Source organism: Oryzias latipes, chromosome 8 (genome assembly GCF_053564925.1).
Source record: "Oryzias latipes strain Hd-rR chromosome 8, Olatipes_Hd-rR_3.1".
NCBI classification, from domain to species: Eukaryota; Metazoa; Chordata; class Actinopteri; order Beloniformes; family Adrianichthyidae; genus Oryzias; species Oryzias latipes.
Window position 1 is genome coordinate 20,976,588 of NC_136244.1, and position 24,670 is coordinate 21,001,257.

The following is a 24,670-nucleotide window of genomic DNA, read 5'->3' on the forward strand; positions in this document are numbered from 1 at the left end:
AAGTGCCTCAATTTGGACAACTTCACTCAATAAAGGGGAGTGACTGACAGACAACACTGAACTCTTTGTTGGGAAAAATGGGCAACATTTTTTGATCCGCTTTTTTCCCTGTGGCCTTCTGGAGAGTCAGTCAACAATTGCCTTGAAGCACTGGCTCTGTCAGTGGAGCAGCACCCCTGAGAATATGAGCCATAGAAGCCACTCTTTAAGTTTTTGTGCAAAGAGACAAGCCATTGATAAACATTTTTCTGTACTCAACTTTACGAGAAGTTCTACTTATTTTGTTCCCAAGGAAAATTTAGCAAGTTTCTCCAAAATGCTTAAGATAGGAGTTTTCATGTTTGAAAGTTGGAAAGGGCTCAATGAAACCTCCAAAATATGTTTTAATCCTTGTTTTAAGAGAATGGTTTTAAAAGTTTAGCCGCAACAAAGGAAAAACTATAATTGCCCAACTCATAAAGCATAAATGGAAAACAGTCCATGCAGGGGCTGTCTGCGCCTGATAGGGGTGTGCACCCAGCTCCGATGCCTTAGGTGTTCTGGACGGCTCCGCAGAGGCCCAGCACTGGACCGTACAGATTGCTGCCGTTATTGAAAGAGTTTCTGTTGTGGAAAAAAAGACCTAAGCTTTCACATGGCAACACGTACAAAGACTGCCCTAGGCTAACTTTGAGATCTGACTTTACAGTATGGTGTGATTTGCATGAAAGTGAAACTCTTGAAAATTAATTTTAATGTAGCTGGCTGCTGTGTTTATCCCACAACAACTTAACACTGCAGGCGTTGTTTTTGTTGGCACTTGCTCTGAATTCACTGGGACCCAAGTGCAAAAACAGTTCTTTCAATAATTAATTGCAAGCCATTATGACCAGCAAAAAAAGGGCCTTTTCTGTAAGCCATCTTTAGTATGGATAAGAAAGACAATTCTAATTTGGTTGGACCTTTCAGGCCAAGCTTAAGTTTCCATTTAATGGCTAAAAGCATCTTACACCGATGTCACGCTGTGAGTGAGCAGAGGCCAGGTCAGATGGGCCCAGTCTCTGCCGTGTGGTATTTGCAATAAAGGTCATAGACGGAAAACTAAGAAGACCGTTTTCTCCTCTTAAAGATCTCTCGCCTGTATGGATATTCTGCAGAGCGGTATTTTTTTCATATTCATTTCATGGAACATTTGATTTGGAACCTCTTTCCTCCCAGGGCTTTGAGACTGTTCTTTTCTTTAGTGCTCCTCTGCCACTGCTCTTTTGTAATCATGAAGGTGGTTTTGTAATGACAGCCTTTGGCATTCTGTTGCAGTGCTCAACACAGCATTTATTCCTCGCACTTTATCTATGCTTTAAAGGCTGACCAGAGCTTTTACTTGATTATCTAAGCTTTGTTGCAGATCATTTATTCGCGCAGTGTGCACCAAGGAGAACTGCACTTCTGTCCATCAAAACAACTTCTTGTTTACATTTCTAAACTACATTTTGTTGCACTTTGATTTGAACAAGTATGTGCGTTCACGAAGGCCATAGCTGCACGGTTTTGAACCGGATTAACCCTGATCAAAACTGAGAAATGAATTATTAGTTTTTCCAAAACATACATACTTTTATAAACTAAATATTAACAGTGGGTAGCTTAGAAGCTGTTTGAGTTGTCAATATACACATCAGTTTCCCTGTTTATAATGGATGTACAGAGTAATGAGCACGAAAACGGCTCTATAAGTCTGAATGGGCAAATAATCTCACCCTCAAGGCAAACTAAGATCTATGTGAAGCATGCAAAGCCTGAAATTATAAAACCCATGTTCAAGAGTAATTTTATCAGCATATGGCATTATCCCTGTTTTTTGTTGGCTATGATTCAGAGCTGAATGACTGGAAGTGGATAACATGCACTAGAATGGCCACGCATTTCTTTCTTTTCTTTTCTCTTTTTTTTTATTTTTTACTCCAAAAATGTTCTTTGCTATTCAGCAACAATAAAAAAAACAAATACCAGGTCGGGCAACATCCATATGACAAATGATAAAAGTAAAAAACTTGTGTGCCATACAAACATAACTGTCCAAATTCAAAAAGTGTGGGCGTGAAAAATCTCTGTCATTGTCTTCATCTGTTTGCTGACCACAGAGCTGTTGGTGGTCAGAGGTTGATCCTGCTAATGAACAAACAAGGACTGCAAATTGAGGATTAGACTCCAAGGCAGAAACAAACACTGCCTTATCTGAGACAGAGTCGGGCAAAACCACAACACGAGTGAGACTGTAATGTGCTAAACTCACACAAAGGTCATATGACAGCAGGAGTGGTCTTTAGATTCTCTGTGGCAACTCTAGTTTCCATTTGAAGTATATTCTCTCTGCCATCAACTGTCACATTTATTCTCCTCTAGCAGTGTGATTACCCCTGTTGTGAGTCAGGTCCTAATATCAAATTAACATCTTCTTATGTTTACCTAAGATTTTCTCACAGTAAAGAGACTTCATGTAAGTTCCTTAACGAGTCATGGTCTGTTTAATCTATTTTTATTCATATATTAAATCTCTATTTGTTGCACTAAACCATTAAACATTATAAACCTTTCAGAGTATGGCTGCTTCTGAAAGATCTTATTTAAAAATGAAAGGTTCGCTGTCAATGATCTCAACATTGAAACCAGTCAGTACGCTGTGGTCTTTTATTTTGAAAAGCTTTGAGGTAAAACATCCTTCTATTTTTTTTTTTTTTTTTTTTTTTTTTTTTTTAACTTGTCCTGTCCAACAGCTAGGCAGACAGATGAGAGCTGAGGGCCTCTTGGGTTGGACATATTTTACTTTAACAAGAGGGGTTATTAATCTTCAGACAAACCAAAGGTATGTCTGAATAAACCCCTTTTGTAATTGAGGCCAAACTTTATTAATTTCAAACATGTCTGAAAATCTTTGGTGTTGGACCGGACGGAAAAGGAAAGAGGGGAAGAAGAGAGAGGGACGTTAGAGAGAGGGGGGGTAGGGGGTGATAATAGGAGGGGAAGGGGGATAAGACCATGAAGCAGCATAAAGCAACAAGTTTACTGGTTGTTAATCATTATGGTAAGGTTCAAATGTAAAAAAAAACAAACAAAAAAAAAAAAAAGGGCGGAGCCTGTCCACACACACACTCAAATGTTATAAACACACCTGTTAGTTGCAAAAATGTCCACCTGTCGACATGTACACAAAACAGATAGTGTTCACACGCATACTTATGCCTTAAAACCAACTAGTGTGAAATATTTCAGTCATTCAGTCTGTTGAGCTAACACCTGTGCTCAGGTGAGTGTTTATGTTCTTCTAAAATGGATGGTGGAACGTGAAAAGAAGGAGGGAGAGTGCCCAGCCATCCCCACCCCAAGACCCCACACGGGAACCGGCAGGGAACAACCGCCGCCCGGGCGACCAAGCCCGCCACCCAGGCCAGGGCCAGCAGGGCCGCCGCAAGGCCCCCAGAGCCAGAGAGCAGGGAGGCACGGAGGGAAAGAGGGCGCCGCCCCAGCCCAACCAGGAGAGCAGCCCCCCCACCGCGCCGGGAGAACCCAACGCAGGGCCCCACCGGAGAAGGACGCCCACAGCCCCAGACGAGCACCCCACCACCACCCAGGAGTTCCGGGCATCCCCCCGCCCCAACCCCAGGTACGAGCCAGGACCCCCCAAGGGAGACCCACTCCGCACTCCAGGCAGCCATCCGCCCGGCCCACGGTTGGTCCAGGGAGGAGCAAGGCAGGGGCCCGCCGCCCCCGCCCAGAAGGGGGGAACCCCGGGGAAAAAAGAGGGCCCACAAGGGGTGTTGTAAATATGGCCCGACCAGGCTCGGCCACAGTTGGAAATTTGGCGGGGCCCAGCACTCAGGAGCAAGGACCAGAACCCACCCCCCAGGGACACGAACACCCCCGGCTCAGATGTAATGTGAACCCCCCCACCGCGCGGAGAGAGCACCGCCGGGCCCAGGAAGCCGGCACCCCGGGGACACAGCCGCCGTTGCAAAGGGGCCCGTACCCCCCACCAGGGAAGAGGCAGGGGACAGATGGTCCTAGGTCCCACCTTCCTTGCAAAATGTGTGTGCGTGTGTGTGTGTTTGAGAGAGTGTGTGTGTGCATGTGTGTGTGTTTATGTTGGGATGTGTATATTGAGGGGGGAGGGGTGTGTGTACTAAGGGGGGTGCGGTTAAAATTGGCGGGTAGGGCACTAAGGGGACGTCTCCTGATTACTCACAGTGACGTCCCCTCACCCTCCCCACCAAGGGGCCCTAAATGTCTAAGGTGCGGTTAAAATTGGCGGGTAGGGTGCTAGGAGGACATCCGCTGCTTGCTGGCAGTGATGTCCAAGCACCCCCCCTACCAAGGGCCCTGCATGTCTAAGGTGCAAATAAAACCGAAAGAGGGGGGGCCCACTCCATACGGCAACCACAGGAGGGGGGTCACTGCCTAGTAAACCCCCCCCCCAAGGCTCATCGCAGGCTAAGCCCCCCACCCCCTCACCCTATTATGAGGTTATATGAGGAAGGGGGTAAGTTGGGGACAGATGATAGACTGTCCCCCGGTGGTCAAACAGCCGTCCCCCGCCCCCCCCCAGCAAGGGGGCCAGGCCCACCCAGCCCCGGGGCCCCACCCCCGGAGGCGCAGACACCCCAGGCCCAGCACCACCACCCCCACACAGAGAGAGGGGAGCCAGAAAGCGCCGGCCCCCTCCGGAGCAAGCCCAGGCCCCCACCCCCAAACGCCGGCCCTAGAAGAGCTCTGGTCAGGCCTCGACGGGACCGAGGCAGCCAACCGGCCGGGGAAACCGCCGATGGCCTCAGCGGAGACCCCGACCCGTCAACCCCCCCTGCCCCGTACCAATAGTGCCCCCCCCCCCCCTCCCCCAGAATGCCCCCCCACAGGACAGGGCCGACAAGACCCCCACCCCACCCCACCCCCAGACCCCGCAGCCGAAGCGGATGACACCCAGAGCGACCGGGGGCCCCAAGAGGGTTGTCCCGTCCCGCCCCAGAGCCAGGGAAGGGCCGATCCCAGCCCCAGGTGTAGACGGGAAGCCCATCCAGCGCCGCTGGGCCCCCCCCCTGAGCAGCGCCCCCCGCCAACCCCCCCCAGCACAGGCAAAGGGACCACCCCCCCAAGCCAAGCCAGACCACCACCCCACCCCCCCACCACGCACCCCCACACCCAAGCCCAGAGGACCACGCAGCGCCCCAGGCCGCCCCACCCAGGCGCCGGACCCGACCCCCCGACCAACGGAGCCCCCACCACCCCCGGCCAGGCACCGGAGGCCCCGACCCCCACCCCGGCCCACGGCAGAAGGGCAAGGAGCAGCGACGACCATGCCCCCCCCACCCCCTAAGTCACGGAGTTAGCTATGGGAGACCAGAGAGACCGAATTCTTTCAAAGTTAGTTGAACTTTGGGCTGACATTTTTTCCAAGCTGATATGATCAAGCAGCAGATTTCTGTGTTGACTTATATTTATATTTTTTTTGCTTTTCCAATTTATTAAAATAGTTTTTTTAGCAATGCAAAGAGTTATGAAAATGATAGAGCCTAATCCTCCTTCTACATCGATGGCACTCATGTCACCAAGCACACAAAGTGACGGTGAAGCTGTGATTGAAACCTTAAGCCAGACTGATAGATCGGCACATACCTGCTGCCAGAGAGCCTGGACAGGCGTGCAGAACCATAGTGCATGCATGTAATTGTCGGGTAGATTACTGTCACAGTGCTGACAAATGTCTGAGTTACTGAGACCCATCTTGAACATCCTCTGTCCAGTGTAGTAAATTCTGTGAAGAGTTTTGAAATGGATTAGCTGCAGATTTGGATTTTTTGTCATTTTGAAGGTGTTTAGACAAAGTTCTGACCAAAAACTTTCATCTGTGCTGATGCTCAAATCCGCATCCCATTTTGTTGTCGGAAGTGAAATATTGTTATCTAAATTACATAAAAGTTTGTATATTTTGGAGAGAGTTTTATTCATTGAGAAATTGATCAGAGTCGTAACTACATCTGGTAGCTCTAAATCGTTGTCTCTGTATTTAAACTTTTTAGTAATAATTGATTTAAGTTGCTGATATTCCAAGAAGTTATATATTCCATGTTTGTCTTGAAGTTCCTGGGGAGTTATGAATCTTCTATCAATAATTATGTGCTCTAGTTGTTTTATGCCCCCTGCTTGCCAAGCTGGGAAGTGGATAATTTTTTTGTTTATGAGGATGTCTGGGTTGTTCCAGATGGGTGTCATTTTGCACGGTTGAATTGATGATTTTGATATTTTGAGAAATTCCCACCAGGCTGTTAAAGTGGCATTTATATTAATACTTTTGAAACAATCCTGTTTTTTAACTATTTGACTAATAAATGGAAGATCTGACAGGTTGATCTTTCCACATAACGCCTGTTCCAAGTCTAACCATGAGTTGGTTTCGGGATTATTTTTTAACCATTTTAAGATGTATTGTAATCTATTTGCAAGAAAGTAATTGTGGAAGTTAGGTAATTCTAATCCTCCACAGCTTTTTGCAGATTTTAAAGTTTTTAGACTAATTCTTGCAGGTTTATTGTTCCATAGAAAGCTTGATATGGATGAGTCTAATGTTTTGAACCATTTTAATGGCGGTTGTGTGGGAATCATTGAGAAGAGATAATTAACTTTGGGTAAGATTTTCATTTTAACCGTGGCTACCTTGCCCATAAGGGACAAAGGCAGGTTGGTCCAGCGTGTTAGATCGTCCTGTATGTTTTTCAGTAATGGGGTGTAGTTTAGCAGCACCAGTTCTGATATTTTGGGGGAAAAATAAATACCTAGATATTTTATATTGCCTGATTTAACTGGTATTGTGAGTCCTTGCTCCGCATTACTGTTCAGTGGTAATAAAACAGATTTATTCCAATTAATGGAATAGTCTGATATAGAAGAGAATTCATTAATGATTGTTGCCGTTTCATTTACAGAATGTATATTACTTAAAAACAGTAATATGTCATCTGCATAGAGACTAATTTTATGATGGCTGTGTTTGGTTTTAATTCCTTTAATACTCTCGTTCTGTCTTATTGCTGCAGCTAGAGGCTCGATAAATATTGCAAAAAGAGAGGGGGAGAGTGGGCAACCCTGTCTAGTTCCTCTTCCAAGAAAAAACCTGTTGGAAGTCTGTTTATTAGTTCTAACTGATGCATTGGGGTTGTGATATAATATTTTGATCCAATTGATGAATGATTCTCCAAACCCAAACTTATGGAGGGCAGCAATGAGGAACTTCCAATTTACTCTATCAAAGGCTTTTTCAGCATCCAGTGATAGTATAGTCATTTCCTGGTTTTTGATGGTGGCAAAGTCTATTATGTTAACGAGTCTGCGGACATTGTCATCCGAGTGTCTGCCTTTGATGAATCCAGTTTGATCAAAGTCAATTATGTGAGGAGTGACTTTTTCTATTCTCTGTGCTAGTGCTTTGCAGATAATTTTTACATCTGCATTAATTAAAGAAATGGGGCGATAGCTTGAAGGACTCGTGGGGTCTTTGTCTGGTTTTAGAAGAAGGATAATGTTGGCAGAGTTCATGTTAGGTGGTAGAGATTGGCTTTCATTGATAAATTTTACCGTTTTATAAAACGTTGGTGCCAGTTGTTCCCAGAATTCCTTATAAAACTCTGCAGGAAAGCCGTCAGGTCCTGGTGCTTTACCATTAGGCATAAGTAACAGAGCTTCATGAAGCTCAGACAACGAGAGCGGAGAGTCTAAATTTGTGATTTGATCTTCGTTTAACTTGGGCAGGTTTATATTGTTGAGAAATGAGTTGATGCTTTGTTCTGATGGATTGATCTGTGGAGTGTATAAGTTTTGATAAAAGTCTTTAAACGCATTATTAATTTTTACCGGGTCATGGGTGACATTCCCTGTTTGGTCCATAATCGAAGTGATTGTTGATTTTTCTTTATTAATTTTAAGCTGATTAGCTAGAAATTTGCCAGATTTATTTGAGTTTTCATATCTTTCCAGTCGAAGCCTTTGTATCTGGAATTGTGTTTGTTTATTGATGATGTCATTTAACTGCAGCTTTAAATTTTTCATGTCGCCCAGTATGTGTTCCTGTGCAGAAGCAGCATAAGCAGTCTCCAGAGTTTTTATTTTATTTCCTAATTCTAATAAATCTGCTTTCTCCTTGCGTTTTTTATGCGTTGAATAAGAGATGATTTTCCCTCTCATGACTGCTTTTGCTGCTTCCCAAAGAATACTTGGTGATATTTCAGAAGTATCGTTGAATTCTAAGAAGGTTGCCCACTCTTTTTTAAAGAATTCAATAAATTCCTGGTCTTTTAACAGAGACGTATTAAACCTCCAGGTTGAACCCGAGGGTCTGGGTACTTCCCTTGAAATAGTAACAGAAACTGGTGCATGGTCACTGATAATAATTGGATGAATGTTGGAACTTTTAATTTCTTTCAAAAGGGAGTTACTGACTAATAAATAATCTAAACGAGATTGTGAATGGTGAACTGGAGAAAAAAAGGTGAACCCCTTAGTGCTTGGATGACATGAGCGCCAAGCGTCGCAGAGACCCAGATCATTCATGTAAAACATCCTTCTAGCATTAGAACAAAATGTCTTTTCTGTAAACATATCCACACAGTATTTACGTGAAGGCGCCTCTTTGGTGCATATCAAATTTATTTGCCAGATTGAAATGTCTTGTTATTCTTAACAACTGTCCAATGGCATACCATGGGCACCAAGCAGTAATTTCCAACCTCTCTCTATAGCAACACTTGAGTCGTGAAGTTTAAAACTATGTGGACTGTTATACAGTACAGACCAAAAGTTTGGACACACCTTCCCATGTATATATCATGTTAGGAATCAGGAAATTTGCATTGGAGCACAAATCTCCCCACAGCAACTTCCTTAAAGCAAAAATAAAGCATGTTAGTCAAATTTAAACACCACATAGTGATGTATAATCCACGGCTGCAGAAGATAGTCTGTTTTTTGTAGTGCAGTAATAATACCAAATAAAAATAAGTTGGAGTTGTAATGGGCTAAATTGTAGATTTAATAGTTTATTTATTTATTATTATTTGCAGCTTGTTAGTTTCTTGTAAGAACATTCAGTGATCTCTTTTGAGATAACTTGAAAAGAACAGACAAGAGCAGGTCTACATCACAGTTGGATGCTTTTCTATATACACCAATTTATCTTTTAATACTGCTGTAGTGGTTTTTATCACATAAACCACACTAAATAGTTTCAGTTTGCACTTTTTCACCATTTTGTAACCTTTTTTTGTCTCTTTCCCTTACATTCTATAGAATTTCTGCTTTATTGATGCTGTGCAATGAACACAAATTGTTTCCTTTTATAGAAAGAGGATGCTAAATATATTAATCTGACTGTCACTTAGCAAGATGCGGTACATGTGATTTTAATGCTGTTTCTCAACATTGTTCTCTCCTCTGGAAGTCTTCAGGTTAATGATGTGAAAACAAAGAGCCTCCTTCCCATTACCTGTTCAGTTGTAATTGGCAAGCAGTTTTTTTAAGTACCTAAATACTACTGGGAGTTCACACATCTTTTAAACCGTGAACAACCAACCGGTGAGGCAAAAACGTAAAGGATTTAAAATAAATCCAAATCGGAAAATCTACAATTTCAGCAAAATGTATGTGCTTAAGCTGCATCTAACATCAGCTTTGCGCTTAAGATTGATTTTGTCTTGTTTCTGTGTTTCAGGTTGATCTTCTGTGCACATGAGTCACAGTGAGGAGGGAACTGACAGAATCACCAAGATGATGCTGTTTGATGAGGTCTACTTCTAAAGGGAAAAAAGGCACAAGCTAAAGTGGAAGAATCTGTTTTTGAACATTGCCACAAGTCTCAATGAAACAAACCAAGAAGAGATACCCCACATTTATCTGTTGATGCTTCAGGACTATATACATCCTCAATCATCCATCAATGCAGCAGCGACAAATAAAAGGACTGTTTCTGGCCCTGAGAGCAGCTGAACATCCAGCTGATTTTTTGACAAGGACCCTTAAAAGGTTTTGAAACAGTGGCATTGCCCTCCTTTGACACTTTTTGGCCCTGCACATGACTTTCAAAGACGCACCGATGGCCTGCAGCTCAGGCATGGTGATGAGTGCCTTGTTTTGGTCTGTAACTATTGTATATCTGACTCATGTTGGGAGAGTGAATGGAGACTGCTGGTTAATCGAGGGAGAAAAGGGCTTTGTCTGGCTTGCAATTTGTAGCCAAAACCAACCACCATTTGAGGCCATCCCACAGCATATCAACAGCACCATCGTAGACCTTCGTCTTAACGAAAACAAAATAAAAAGTATCCATTATTCTGCCCTTAGCCGCTTTGCCAACTTAACCTACCTGAACTTGACCAAGAATGAAATTTCCTACATAGAGGATGGGGCCTTCTCTGCTCAGTTTAACCTACAAGTACTTCAAATGGGCTTCAACAAGCTACGGAACCTGACAGAGGGGATTCTCCGGGGTCTGGGAAAGCTGCAGTACCTCTACCTCCAGGCAAACCTGATTGAGACTGTGACACCTAATGCCTTTTGGGAGTGCCCAAACATCGAGAACATCGATCTCTCCATGAATCGCATCCAGCAGTTGGATGGGTCCACCTTTACCAGTTTAACTAAACTAACCACCTGTGAGCTGTACACCAACCCTTTCAACTGCTCCTGTGAGTTACTGGGATTTGTGAAATGGCTCTCAATTTTCCCAAACCGTACCAACGAGCGAATGGTGTGCGACTCCCCACCTGGCGTCTCAGGATACAGTTTACTGAGCCAGAATCCCAACAACCCAACGTACCGAAATGCCCTCCACATGCTGAAAACTGTGTGTACCGATGACTATGTGACACCATTCATCTCTATTTCTATCGAGTCCACAACAATGCCACCCGACTCAACGCTTTGTGGGATGGATGAATGTCCGTCAGGCACCGAACCAGAGGACATTACTGTTAGTACCACGGAAAACGAGGTGCAAGGAAAACTTAAGATGGAACTGAAGGAAATAACAAAAGCAGGGGCAACAATTACTATTCAGATTCCTGATCCATACAAAAAGATGTACATCCTGGCTCTGTACAACAACAGCTTTTTCACAGATATTCAAAACCTGAAAGACAAAAAGGAGGACATTGAGCTAAAAAACCTGAAACCACACATAAACTACACATACTGCATCGTTTCAATACGCAATTCTCTAAGACACAATCACACCTGCCTAATTGTTTCTACAAACCCTCGGAATGGAAAAGAAAGAATTGTAAATCCTGCAACTGCTACTCACTACATTATGACAATTTTAGGTTGCCTCTTTAGTATGGTCATTTTTCTTGGGGTTGTTTATTACTGCCTGCGAAGAAAGCGCCAGCAAGAAGAAAAGCACAAAAAAGAAGGCAGCCTAAAGAAAAATATAATGGAACTAAAGTATGGTCAAGAACTGGAAGGTGGGACTATTTCTCGAATGTCGCAAAAGCAGTTATTGGCCGGGGAAAGCATGGGAAGAATGCCATACTTACCATCTACTGGTGAAATGGAGCAGTATAAATTCCAGGAGATAAGTGAGACTCCGAAAATGATCAAGGGAAACTACATGGATGTCAGAAGTATGGATCACCACGAGCGTAGAGAGTGTGATCTGGGAATGGCCGGGAACAGTCAAGGATCAGTAGCTGAAATTTCAACAATTGCAAAAGAGGTAGATAAAGTCAATCAGATCATTAACAACTGCATAGATGCCCTTAAGTCTGAATCCACTTCATTTCAGGGGGTTAAATCTGGAGCTGTGTCTACCGCAGAACCTCAACTTGTCCTAATATCAGAGCACCCTCAGAATAAATCTGGTCTTTTATCCCCAGTTTATAAAGATAGCTACCACCACTCTCTGCAGAGGCATCGAAGTTCCGATGTCTCTCCTAAGAGACCCAGCACTGCCACAGGAGGACCCATGAGAAGTCCAAGGCCTTATCGCTCTGAATCCAAGTACATAGAAAAAGCTTCCCCAACTGGAGAGACCATCCTCACTGTAACACCAGCTGCTGCCATCCTCAGGGCTGAGGCAGAGAAGATCCGCCAGTACGGTGAGCACAGGCACTCATACCCCGATGCTCAGATAGAAGAACTGGAAGGCCCCGACAGCCACAAGTTATTGGATCCTCTCACTCACTCCCGCTCCAGAGACTTAGCATTTTCCCAAATGCCGTCTCAGTATCACAATCTAAGCTACTCCTCCAGTCCTGAATACTACTGCAAACCCTCACACAGCATCTGGGAGCGCTTCAGACTCCACCGAAAACGCCATAAAGATGAGGAGTACATGGCTGCTGGCCATGCACTGCGAAAGAAAGTCCAGTTTGCAAAGGACGAGGACCTGCATGACATTTTAGACTACTGGAAAGGAGTTTCAGCTCAAAATAAATCATAACCCATTTAGGTGTTTTTAAAATGGACTTTTATTTTGTTGAAATGACACATGAACCTCATCTCTGACAACTAAATCAGTGGATACTTTCATGTTATAATCAGCTAGTCACTCGCGCGTATCGCATTCTCTCTTGACTGTGAAGAAAATGGGGTGAAGATTCTTTGAATTTTTCACATAGTGTAAAGAATTCACCAGGAGAAATTTGTTGAGAAATAATAATAATAATAATAATATATATATAAATATATGTTATATGGATAATAGGTTTTGGGTATCGCATGGCCAAGTCCTGTGACAGTGGATTTGCTGTTGTGTACAATGGAACTACTCTACGAAGATACTGGCACCTCAATATTTTTTGAGAACTATCTGGACCCATTTCAACAAAACACTTTTTCCCTCCCCCTTGCATATATTTAATTCATAACTATGTACAGATATGGCTTTCTATATTTGAAATGTTTGCTGTGTAAATGGTGAATTGTTAATGGATGAATCAGGTTTATCAAACAGAGCGCTGTTCATATAGGTTATCTTGTTTGTTTGCTGTGGAAGGGCGAGTCTATTTTAAACCTGTCGCAACATTTGTCATTTTAAACCGTCGCCACCTGTTGTGTGTCCTTTTGTTTTGTTAACGGTTTGACACGATTCAAACGGATTCGGTTCTAAGACCCCTGAATCACACTGTGCGTACTTCACCGGATGGATCCTGATGGACTTCCTGCTGACTAAAGTGCAGCATAAATCATGCAGTGGTGAGCATCTGTTCCGACGGTTGCACAAACTGTTTTCTAGAACCAAAGTAGAGAATAACTGAAATGTTTACAAAATCCCTGCAAGATCTGAAGATCACACAAACAAAAAGGGGGACTCACACAGATTTACTTGCATTTTGTTTTTTTCAGACCTTTCCTCACAAGATAGTTTGAAAGTATCCAAACACAGGATATGACATAAAAGCCTACTATTAATCTTGAGTATTTCAAAGGGAAGGCAGCTGTTCTTTGTCAATTGTTGATTTCAGGTACAGCTGTTCTACCCTGCAGGGGAGCCCGATGGATGAATGTATTCAATACATATTCCGATCTGTCTACGGCAGCTTTTATGTACATTTTCAAAAGAAATCATTTATTTCTTGCAATTAACAACTGTGTTTTGTTTTGGTTTTCTTTCTTCCAGTGTATTATATTGCATAATATGTAAACTAATAAATAACAGAAGGTAGTTTGTTATCCAGATGGGCCTTGTCGTTTGCTGAGAGGTTATATGTTATTTTTATCCGCTTAGGCTGTTGAACCTTTTTTGTAAATTATGAAAGCTAAATACACAGATAATTATTAAACATGCTAGAGTTAAAATTGAGAATGTGACACTGAATCTTCTGACTTACTGGCTGTGATTTTGTATATCTTGATATGTTTGTTTGTTTTTGTAACTTTTTTATTTTTTACTCCAACCAGGCTCATGATGTTTCATCACATCTATCTAAATGGAGGCTAAATAGGAAAGAAAAGACTTTTCGATGGCCAAACTGACATGTAGAGTTGTTTTATTCTTTTTTTAGGGTTTTCTCGTAAAATCTATTAAGGTTTTTGGGAAAGACAAACCTTGCAGTCAAAAAGTAAAGAAAGGAAAACACAGGCCGCCATTGTAGAAAAACAGGCTCAATTTATCTCCAATTGTCAACAAGTCTTCATTTTGGAGTTTTCCTTTCAGTAGAGTTAGATTTATTCACATGTAAGCTGTTGGAAAATGGCTTTTTTGTTCAAATGGTTCATGCTTAAACTGAGCTGCTTCAGATAATTCTAAATTTATTACCATTTCCATCTAAACTGAACATAAAGTATACCAGTCACAAAATAAAGTAATAGGGGACTGAGATTTCAAATATATCTATTACAAAGTTCATGAAGATTTTGCTGCAGGTGTAACAAGAAACAATTAGGAATCAATTTTGAAATATTTGTGACATCGTAACATTAAGTCAGACTGTTATGATGCTGTTATTTTCCATTTATGGCAAATCATGAGCCTGTTGTGGATTTTCCATGTAAGCACTTTGTTATTATTTAACTGGGTCGTTTAACTTAATATTTCAACCGCCTTAAGATTTTGGAATTTGTGTAAAAGTGTAAATTTCTTTTTTTTCTTTTTTTTTTATCATATTGTTACTGTCATTCAGACTCCATTTGTTACTTTTATAAATGCATTTCACAGTTTTCTGAGAGCTGTCAGGGTTTAAGTTCATTTAGCTATTTACCGACATGTTTTTATACTGCATATTGTAGCACTTCTGTGTCTAATAAGAGTTTAAATATTGAGAATACCTTTAGAAGAATCAACAGTTGATGTTCAAGTGCATCAAAAACAAACAAGAGCACAATATTGTGTTTTTTATTCATTTCCTAATGCTATGTTATCTGCTTTCGGAAAAAGTACTGTGAAATAAAGTCAAGGGTGCACATAAGATCAGATAAGAGTTAACTTTTTTTCTTTTTTATGAAGTATGATTTGTTTGCATACCTTGTAATTGTTTGAAAAAAAAAACACAATTAGGCCTTGAAAGTTGGCATAAAACCTTTTTTTCTTTTCTTGAAAGAACACGTTCTAACATAAAAGAATGAAATGAAGGTTATCCATGCAAAAAATGCCCATGTATAAATTATGTAAACTGCATTATATTATGTTGAAAATTGATTATCCATGTTAATTGGGAAAAATACTCTATTTTTTGTCTCTATTTTCCTCAAATGAAGCCAGTGGACAAGGAGATTTGTTTGCAATACCACTGAGTGCCACTAGGCCCCCTCAAGAAAAAACCCTCAGTCTCTGATGAAATGAAATGTGTAAGTGCTCATTTTCAGTCTGCTCTCCATCACTGGCATGACCGGCTGACTTTTTAAAAGCTCCTGTTGCCTCAGAGACGCTTAAAAGTATCCTGCTCTGGCTGTATCAAAACACAGACATATTTCCGTGCAAAGTAACAAGGTTCAAAAATGATGGCTAAGGAGAGGAGTGGGAGAGGCCCCGGACTGGAAAAAGGCAAGTTTGAGATCAATTCTTGTTCACTTCCCTCTTTTATTTTTGCATGGGGTTTTTATTTTAGTCATTTCAGCTGAAAGGGTGAGGAGCACAATGTCATTTTTCTTAAAGTGACATCAATGAATCACAACAGAATAATAATGCGGAAACGAATTGTGTATTTATCCCATCGATCATGTCAAAGGTTCCTGTCAAAATGGAAAGCTGAAAACTTTGCATCATGATCACTCCTTTGTCAAAGACATTTTTCTATAACAAGCCACCTGCCATGTCAAGTTATGATCCCGCCAAGGTGACATGGACCGTCCTTGTCACTAACGGCCCCAAGATACTGATAAACAAAGAGTTCAAGACAGTGGTCCAAAAACAAACAGCTGCGTAAAGCAACAGCAGACGCTTAAGAGAGATAAACAAAAAAAAATGTATCATGTGGCTCAAAAACTCAAAGTTTTTCAAAATAATGGTCATGAGATATTTATTTTGGATGTTGGATTTTTCCAACATTGAGTTCTGACATTCCTCTGGTTTAAAGTCCCCATAAGCCTTTTTTTTTATCAATAAAAACGTTTTCAGTGGTGTTTTAATTATGATTATGAAGTTTTTTACCGAAATCCCACAACCTCTATGTCTAAAAAAGCCATATTTCATGTCTATCTGAAGCCGCTGTTTCTAAAATTTACTCTACAAGGGCGTGGCCCTTAGTGCTGTGCTGAGTAGCCCCGCCCTTGATCCCCCATTTCTGTAAGCTGTGTCTGGCATGAGTGAACAACTCGACAAAAGGGGGGGGGGGCATAATCAACACCGCCTGATAGTCTCCAATCACAAAATTGTATCTTTAGTGATATAGAAAATTGGCATATTTTTGGTTCCAAATCAATACTTTTTGAAAAATGTGCAGAATGACAAAAAAATGTGTGTACCAGACCCTGCTGTGTAATAAAATAAGCCCATGTAAAAAATGCTTTGAATTGCATTATAATTAAAGGGAGTTTATAATTAGAATTGATTTGATACTAGCACATGCAGATTGCTGAATTAAACTGCACAGCAAATAAAATGAAATGCCATAAAGAAAGTGTCTATTCACACGTAATTTTCCAAATACGTGCGGCCAAAGCTGTACTTTTTTCTTGGCTGCATGAAGGACCCAGAAGAAGGGTTAAGTTTGGCATTATGGGTTAGGGTTAAGATGCTTTCACATCGAACGCGATTTGTGTGGCAGCAGCGGACAGTTTCAGTGTTAAGTCAGTGGTATAGATGCAATCTGAGGTCCAGCGATTTGAGCGATTTGAGAGACAAGCGCAGTGTGAAGATCTGGCAGCAGTGCGGTTTCAGTGGCACGGCGCAATTTGGTACCCAGCTGAACCGTCAGAACTAAATTTTCTAGCAGCGCCCATCCTAACTTTTGGGGGAAGGCAGGTACACCCTAGACAGTCTGTCGCAGGGCCCATGTAACTGGAGCAATCGCGACCACTTTGCCAGACAGAGACCCTCTGCGAAATGGAAAGCCAGCCAGCTCGGGCCTCCTGAGCTTTATAATATTTTTCTTATTTTCGTCGAAGCAATATTAAAAAGTGTCTCCTAATTTTATTTTGCTTTTATTCCTACACTCTCTGGTTAACCCTTGTGCTATCTTATGGGGTCCAGATGACCCGATCCTTTCATTGACATGTTATCCCTACCATGACAAAGGTGGATAAATGTGAAGAGGATTTCATGTAATCCATGGACACCAGTGAGGATCACAAATCATTTAAGAAAAAAGGTTTAGCACACTATGTTGTGGGGTCTAGATGACCCCACTCCCAACTTTAAAGGGCCTAGGATAGCACAAGGGTTACTGTGGGACAGCAAGCCTTCAAACTCGGTCAGAATGAGAACACAAATGCAGAGAACACATTTGGGACTTTAATTTTAAGTTTGATTTTAAATACCTGCAACCAACAATAAAATTCCAGCCTTGGACGCACTGAAAATATGTGCAGGGAATGCAGCAATGTGCCATCTTCTCTTCTCTCGCACCTGAGCTTGTGCATGCAGGACGGGACAGATCAAGGAGCTTGTGCAATGAGCATGCACTACTGGGCCGTTGTGACATCACAACAGCTCATTAATTCAAACGGAGCGTCTTCGCGACAATTTGATTGAGAGTGATTTAAAAGGAAAAATACTCAAAATTGCAAAAATGAAATTATTTTGTAAGATAAATGTCACATGTACATGTTAGAAACAAAACAAAAAACACTATTTTCATCTGAGGGGGACTTTAAACATTTAACAAACAACTTTCTTCCTATCTCCTTACTATTCTTACTATCACTGTGAAAGTCTAATTTCTTTCTTTTCCCTAGAAAATCAGTCTAGAAAATTATTTAAAGATTTTCCTCTATTTTTTTCTGACCTGTCATGTCAACATTCTTTCTTTATCTTCTCTAGATCTTAAATCACTCGGCTTCCAATTTGTATCAATATGGTGACTCATAAAAATAGAGTTTTTTAACTAACCATGTAAAAGCCTGTTCCGTCCATTCAGTGTTTCATGTCCCTCGTGTTTGGCAGCATATCTTAAAGAAAATTTGGGGTAATTGCATCTTCCTGCTAATGCTAATGCTACATTGACCAGTAAAACTACATGACAGGCCCTTTTAAAAACACATTTATTTATTAAAAAAGTAAAAAACTAGTCTATTCGAGAAAGTCCTGGTTAACATTAGTCATTAAAATTCTGATTCATGTCTGTGTGATCAATGTGATAAACAATCCTTTTTTATAAATCTATTATTACCCAGGGATGAGGCTAAAGGAGTAATTGCTGCATATAAAACGAAAGATCCCAGGAAACTTGTAAGCCACTAACATACAGAAATTTAAGATTTTTCATTGCAAAAAAGTGACATATTTAAATTATCGTTTTATGTAACAACATTTACGTTTGTCATCTGTTCTTAGCAAAGAATAGAAAATTGGTTCTCGTTTTTGAAGCCATAGGAGGGACCTAAATATTCCAGCAATTTAATTTTAAGCCAACGTCTTTTCAGACATTTATATTCCTTTTCAGTGTATGATGAAGGGTCCCAAAGACATTCTGGTACAGCCCCTTCCACTTCAATTAAAGCAAACAATCTGACGCCTATGATGAATATTCAATGCTGACATTAAAAATAAAAAAAACATCAGTGATGGGGGTAGAAAAGTTAGTTTATTATAGCTCCCACGCCCAAATACATTTTATTGTATTATACCATATTATTTTATGCAACAATAAGAAAAAACATTAACAGTATGAAATATGTTAGAAGTGAGTAAAAGAAACCACTGTTTGAACTTCTAACAGCTCAGTTAATTACAGACTGAGTATGAAATACCCTGGCAGGAAAGCATGCATGTTTTGCATTCATGTCAACATTTCCAGGGAGTCATGTGATCTCCTTTCATCTTGGTCATGCTTGTCAGATTCATTTAGATAAAAATGCTCCATCCAGCAGATGTGCTCCATGCACGGCTCGTCATACTTTTTAATGCCGTTAAGGTGGTATTAACAGAGAGTACTTAGTGATGGATTAGATCGCTTTCAGGCTTTTACTTTCTAAACTACACTGCCACTTCTCCATGGGTACCAAGGGGACTTATTGATTAAGATCATGTTTTTTAAGATGATGATGAATACCAAAAAAAGGGACAAATATTGGGTTGTTCCGACCATTTTCATAGGGAGCTTTACCCAAAATAAGGCAGCGTTCAGAAAGTGTGAGTCAAATGAAAGGTCAAAGCCGAAGTGGATTCTAATTCCTTTGCTTGAGCCTACAGGCGTGACAAGACTGGAAGATTTATCTGGCAAAGGTTCCTCTCCACAGACAAGCCTCAGTAACTGTGACTTTGGTTCAGTCATGTGTGATTTTGTCCAGATGTGTAAAAAAAATAAATTTCATTTTTGTGTTGCTATTGAGCACAAGACCGCACATGTTTCCTGACTGATCAATGAGGTCGTGTGCTGACTTAAAGAGTGAGCACAACTCCATTTCCAGGAAAATCCCATCTGTTTTCTGCCGCGGGTTATTGATGGAGTTGAATGAATTTTTAGTTCTGAGAAATTAAACAGCTCAATAATATAAAACTTTAAAGCAAATGCAAAAGGAGTGAACTAACTACTTCCCTCTTTCTGTTAAGTGCACTTTTTAAAGCCTTTTTAAATGCATTTGAACTTCAACAGCAAAGCACTGACCATGAGGATGCTCTAACTTGTCTCAGCAAAGTCGACAACTGTGTGTTTATAGTGCTGGTTTTGCAGCCTTCAGTGCAATCTACTTGCATGGTTTGTCTGAAGGGAAATGAAGGCGAAGAGCCTCTGAAACTCATTGATTTGCGGCTGTGAGTCGGATGACTGAACAGCAGGAGGAGGAATTAAAGAAAACATTACACACACTCTACTCATTATGTTAAATCAGGTGTGTCTTTTAAATGTATGTAAAATTACTTCTGGTGCATCATTCTACTCAATAACTGAACTTTCTTGTTTGGAGAACACATCAGTATTTCCAGCAAATCTAAAACACTACAGGATGTTTGCTACCTGTTTATGTTTGTTACCTGTTTGCTTGATGCTCAAACTGTATATTTGCAGCTAAACCTCTGAAATGAACCAAACTGCGTTTTACTTTGTTAGTAGATCTGAACTGAAATAGGGTAAGCAATTATTTAAAAATTCTTCTCTAAATGAAAAAGACAAATGTAGGTAAGTAAACACGCGAGCCGTCATTAATCAATTGATTAATTGATAGTTGGAGCCACTGCTGACTGTTTTGTTTGCACTATTTTTTAATGCTTTTTGAGAATTCTGAATACCTCACGATGAAGGAATTTCCTTCAGGATCAATGCACATTCTGTTCTATTCTATTCTATTCTATTCTATTCTATTCTATTCTATTCTATTCTATTCTATTCTATAACCCTAACACTATACCCCAAAAGTGCTCAGAATTGTAAAAAAAAAAAAAAAAAGCTTTAGATAAAGCCTAAAACTGGAACTGTTTGGGTTCCCAGTAGAAAAAAAAAAACGTTTTCTGGTCAAAGACGTCCGGTACGGGATGTTACCGTCTGCAGCCTGGTACTCTTGGAACCAACACCTACTGTATGTGCTGTAGCGGGTTGCAATTCTAATAAGAGATATATAGATGTTATCTTTAACTTTTTACCCGAAAAAAGAAATGGGGAGGGAAAGGGGGACGGAGTTGCTCTGCGCTAACAATGCCCCCGACAACTCAGAGGCAAATTTCTAATGAACTCCTGCCCCTCTGAAAAGATTGTGTCCTAGAAAACGACACAGGTTGTTTTTGCTACAAGCGGCATAATCATAATTAAAAGACCACTTGGAACGCTGTTAAAATAGATGAAAAGATGATAGGAGTGGGTCTTTAAGAGATTTACGACATTACTGAAACACTTCATCTTACACTTTTTGTGAATGTCACTTTAAAGAAACAAAAGTGGAAAAAAAGTGGAGTTTACCAGAAGAACAATTGCTTTACTGCACATAAACACACTTCCTGTCATCATTATCACAAAGTTTGGAGAAGAAGACACTTTTCCGCTGGACATGGCAGATAGCATTAGGCGGTTGTCTGCAGAGCTCCAACTTTAAAGTGTCTGACGGGAGGAAACACCAAAGTTCCTTAGCTTTTGTCAAACTCAGTGTCTAATTGGATACGGGTGATTGACTGAGAGGAGGAGAGCATCCGTAGCAGACTCCAAAATGAGATCTGCTCCAGAGATCAAAGTTCAAGCAGCTAGTTTAATTAACACATTGAGTACATAAAGCTGACTTGGCGGGGATGAAACTCACAACGGGACTTCAATACAGATGTTTACTGACTGGTTTTCAGAAGAAAAAAGAACTTTTTCTTAAAGTACATAGCAATTAATGTACTATGTTTTAATCATTCTTTTTGTTTGTAACTAAAAAATAATCAAATTCAAATTAATTTTATTTATGAAGCGCCTTTCATGTCAAAAAGACAGCTCAAAGTGCTTTCCATAAAGAACAAACAAGAATACAATAAAACCAATCCCCACACATGTAATAAAATAATGAAATAAGCACCTTATAATAAAATACACAAAAACAAGCACAAGTAAAAGAGAAATGACAGAGCCAAAGAAAAGAGAACCCAGAAGGCGCTATCCTCCCTGTCCTCCCTGTCCTCCTGTTGGCCGGAGTGTCAGCATCTAAGCAGCACAAGCACAACTCATCCCAAGCACCTCCCACCCCAGAGACCCCCAACCCCCAGGTCCAGTGCACCCAGCATGGGTACACCAAGCCCGGCAGCCTGGAGGACCCGGAACATGAGATGCCAGAGGACAAGCATGGCCAAAATCTCTGGGAGCCCGAACACTAATACCCCAGCCAAGGGTGAGAAAACACTCGTAAACAGTCTAAGATGTAGAAGTAATAAAATAAGAAAGTAAAAATATAAAAAAAAATAAGATAAATAAGATGAGTATTCTATTACTTTCTTGACAAAGGTCAGAAAACAAGCTTTATTTGAAATTAAAACTGGGAGAAAATAATCGTTGCTGGAAAACTGGGAAAAATAAAATTCAGAAACGATTAAATGTTGTTGTTTTTTTTTTTTGTTTTTTACTGGATTTGTCCGATTTAGTAGCCTCAATAATAGACATTGTAAAGTAACCAAATGCAATAAAGATACTGAACACAGTTAACTACAATACATAAGTAAAGTTAAAAAAAAAAACGGTACTGTTGACTGACAGACTAAAAATTGAAAGATAACAGAAACAAGGAGACATTTTGGGGGGATTGAAAGACTTTACTCAAGTGGTACAAGGTGTTCTGGCCAAGTGTACTTTCTTGGAAAGATTATAAAGTTAAAACGTGTCCTGCTGAAAGGTACCGCTAAATCTGATTCACCAAGGTAAAACGTTTGAACACCCCTGACATTGACATGATAAAAATCTGGGCTCAGAAAAGAAGCCACATGATGGAAGTACAGCCCACAGCATCACTTAGTGAAATGTATAAGTGTGTCCAGTGTACTGCTTGAAAGGAGTAACACCATGGCCTATTTGATTTATTAATCAGCTGAACATGCGTAATGGTGGCTCTTTACCAAAAAATATTTACATCAAGTTTTTCTCATTTTAAAATAAGTTTGTGGAGGTTTTAGGTGCTTGACTTTATGTACGATGGCTTTAATAAAAGTTGGATTTCCCATAAATCAGTTTTGCTGATCAGGATGTGTTTGACCTTGGCAAGAGTTTGCTGTAAAAAAAGTGAGTCACATCTTTATTTGCATCAAACAATACAAGCAGAATTCAGTGTCTATTAAAATCATGTTTGGCTGTGAAAAAATAACCTCAATAAAAGCTTTGACCAGAAAAGGAAATAGGAGTTCTTTAGAATGTATAAACTTTTTGAAACCAATGCAAAAAAAACAGAAAGGTGGTTAAAAAGGAAAATTAATATCACCCCACTCCCCTTAAAAAAAAATAACAACATTGAAGTTAAAAAAGAAAAAAAAAGTACTGCTTTCGTGTGCGCACACGAACGTATCTGGTGCGGACTCGCCTACAAAGACATTGCAGCTTTGCTTACCCTGCGTCACATAAGACAAGGTCTAAAGTGATGTGGTTTGTTTTACTGCTCTCAAGCGAGCCACCGTTTGCATTTCTGAAGTCAAATCAGTGGTTTTTAAAGCGGGATTTGTGTGATGGAAAAGCGTCTTCTAAAACTTATCTCGAGACTAATTTTTATTGCCAACCATTTGGTCACACATGACATTTTGCTTTATTATTTTAAATGTTAAGTTTTATGTTTTACCTTTAATTCTTTTAAAATTGTATTCACTTATTTATTAGGTTTGTTTTTATTATGCTTAGCCTTAACGCACAGCCCTTCGTTTCAACGTTTATTTGTGTTCAAGCGCTTTATAAATAAAGATGAGGGTGATTTTAACAGTAGCAGGATTGTAATCGCAAGATAAAGCTGAGACTTTGGAGCTTCAAGAGAAGATTTCTGCAGCTTATCCTTGACATTGTCAAAAGTATTATACATTTTCAGAAAGGTAATAAAGTCCATATCCTCTGCTGCAAACTGGTGCACTGCGGATGAGTTCTTGTGCACATGCTCACTTTCTGTTATGCACCAGATATCTTCTCGTGCGCACGAGAAGCCAGAAATTTCTTTTTTCTTACTTCTATGTCCCTTCAGGGGCTGCGTATCTTTCAGGTTAAGCTTAAATATGATCTGTTATGTTATAAAAAAACAAATAGGATCTAAATCAGTTTTGCTGCCCTTCAGACCACTTGAGGCTCCAATTCAAAAGCTCTCTCCAACTTGTTTAAATGGACATTTATTCCCATGTATAAACCGCCATGCAGCTACAGTCCATCCATCATGATTTCTGAGTGTGTTGGAGCCTGTGATCTGTGGGAGCCCCTCGGTTGATGGGCTGAGACTCCTTACACTTGTTAAAGGAGATTTTTGCTGATTGATGATTCTGGAACCAAAGAGACCCAGAACCAGCTCATTAATAAGCAGCCAGGGAGCTCAAGAGGAAAGCCCCGGTGATTGCCAATGCAGGGTAAGTGAATGATCCTTCAAATGAATGATGTGCAGACGCAGGTCACAGGGACCACTAGTCAACACTGCTGCCAGTGAAGAAAGAAGGAACTGCTCAGCATTCCACTTGGAGAGCGGGAAAACTCCACAGCTCATTAGGATGTAAAAGTGAGAGCAAATCAAAGAGTCTGCATACACCAGAAAACAAAAGACGTGCAAACACATTCCATATGACTTGTTCACAAAACTTTTGCTTCTAGCTCAAACGAGCCAGCCTGTTTCCTTCTTGATCATGGGTGAGTACAAATGGGAACTCGCTGAAGAAGAAAAGTGCACTGCTCATATTCTGTTGGAAGATAAAAAGCTCTTCGGCTTTAATTACTCTCCCCTTGTCCTTTTATGAATTTGCTTACGATTCAAATCAGAGGTGAGGACTCTCTTGAACAGGCAACAGGCTGGATCAGTGCATTTCCTTTAAAAATGCAAATGAGGTTCCGAGTGATAAAAGAAGAATTTGCAGAGAAAGGAAATTTGTATATAGGTTATATAAGATATTCAAGTCCTCTTTAGTTTATTTTTAAGGATGAATAACATTAAT

The 24,670-nt window shown here is 40.6% G+C and overlaps 1 protein-coding gene across 2 annotated transcripts in view; it reads left to right on the plus strand.

Moving 5' to 3' along the window:
• elfn1a (extracellular leucine-rich repeat and fibronectin type III domain containing 1a) overlaps positions 1-14,921 on the plus strand; it is a 75,657-nt gene extending 60,736 nt beyond the window's left edge. For both annotated transcript variants that reach the window (XM_023957446.2, XM_078950980.1), the window contains exon 3: positions 9,728-14,921. In XM_023957446.2, coding sequence (XP_023813214.1) covers positions 10,088-12,454 — 2,367 coding nt within the window. In that variant the 5' untranslated portion in view covers positions 9,728-10,087 and the 3' untranslated portion in view covers positions 12,455-14,921. The remainder of the gene's footprint in view (positions 1-9,727) is intronic.
• Positions 14,922-24,670: the final 9,749 nt, after the last annotated feature.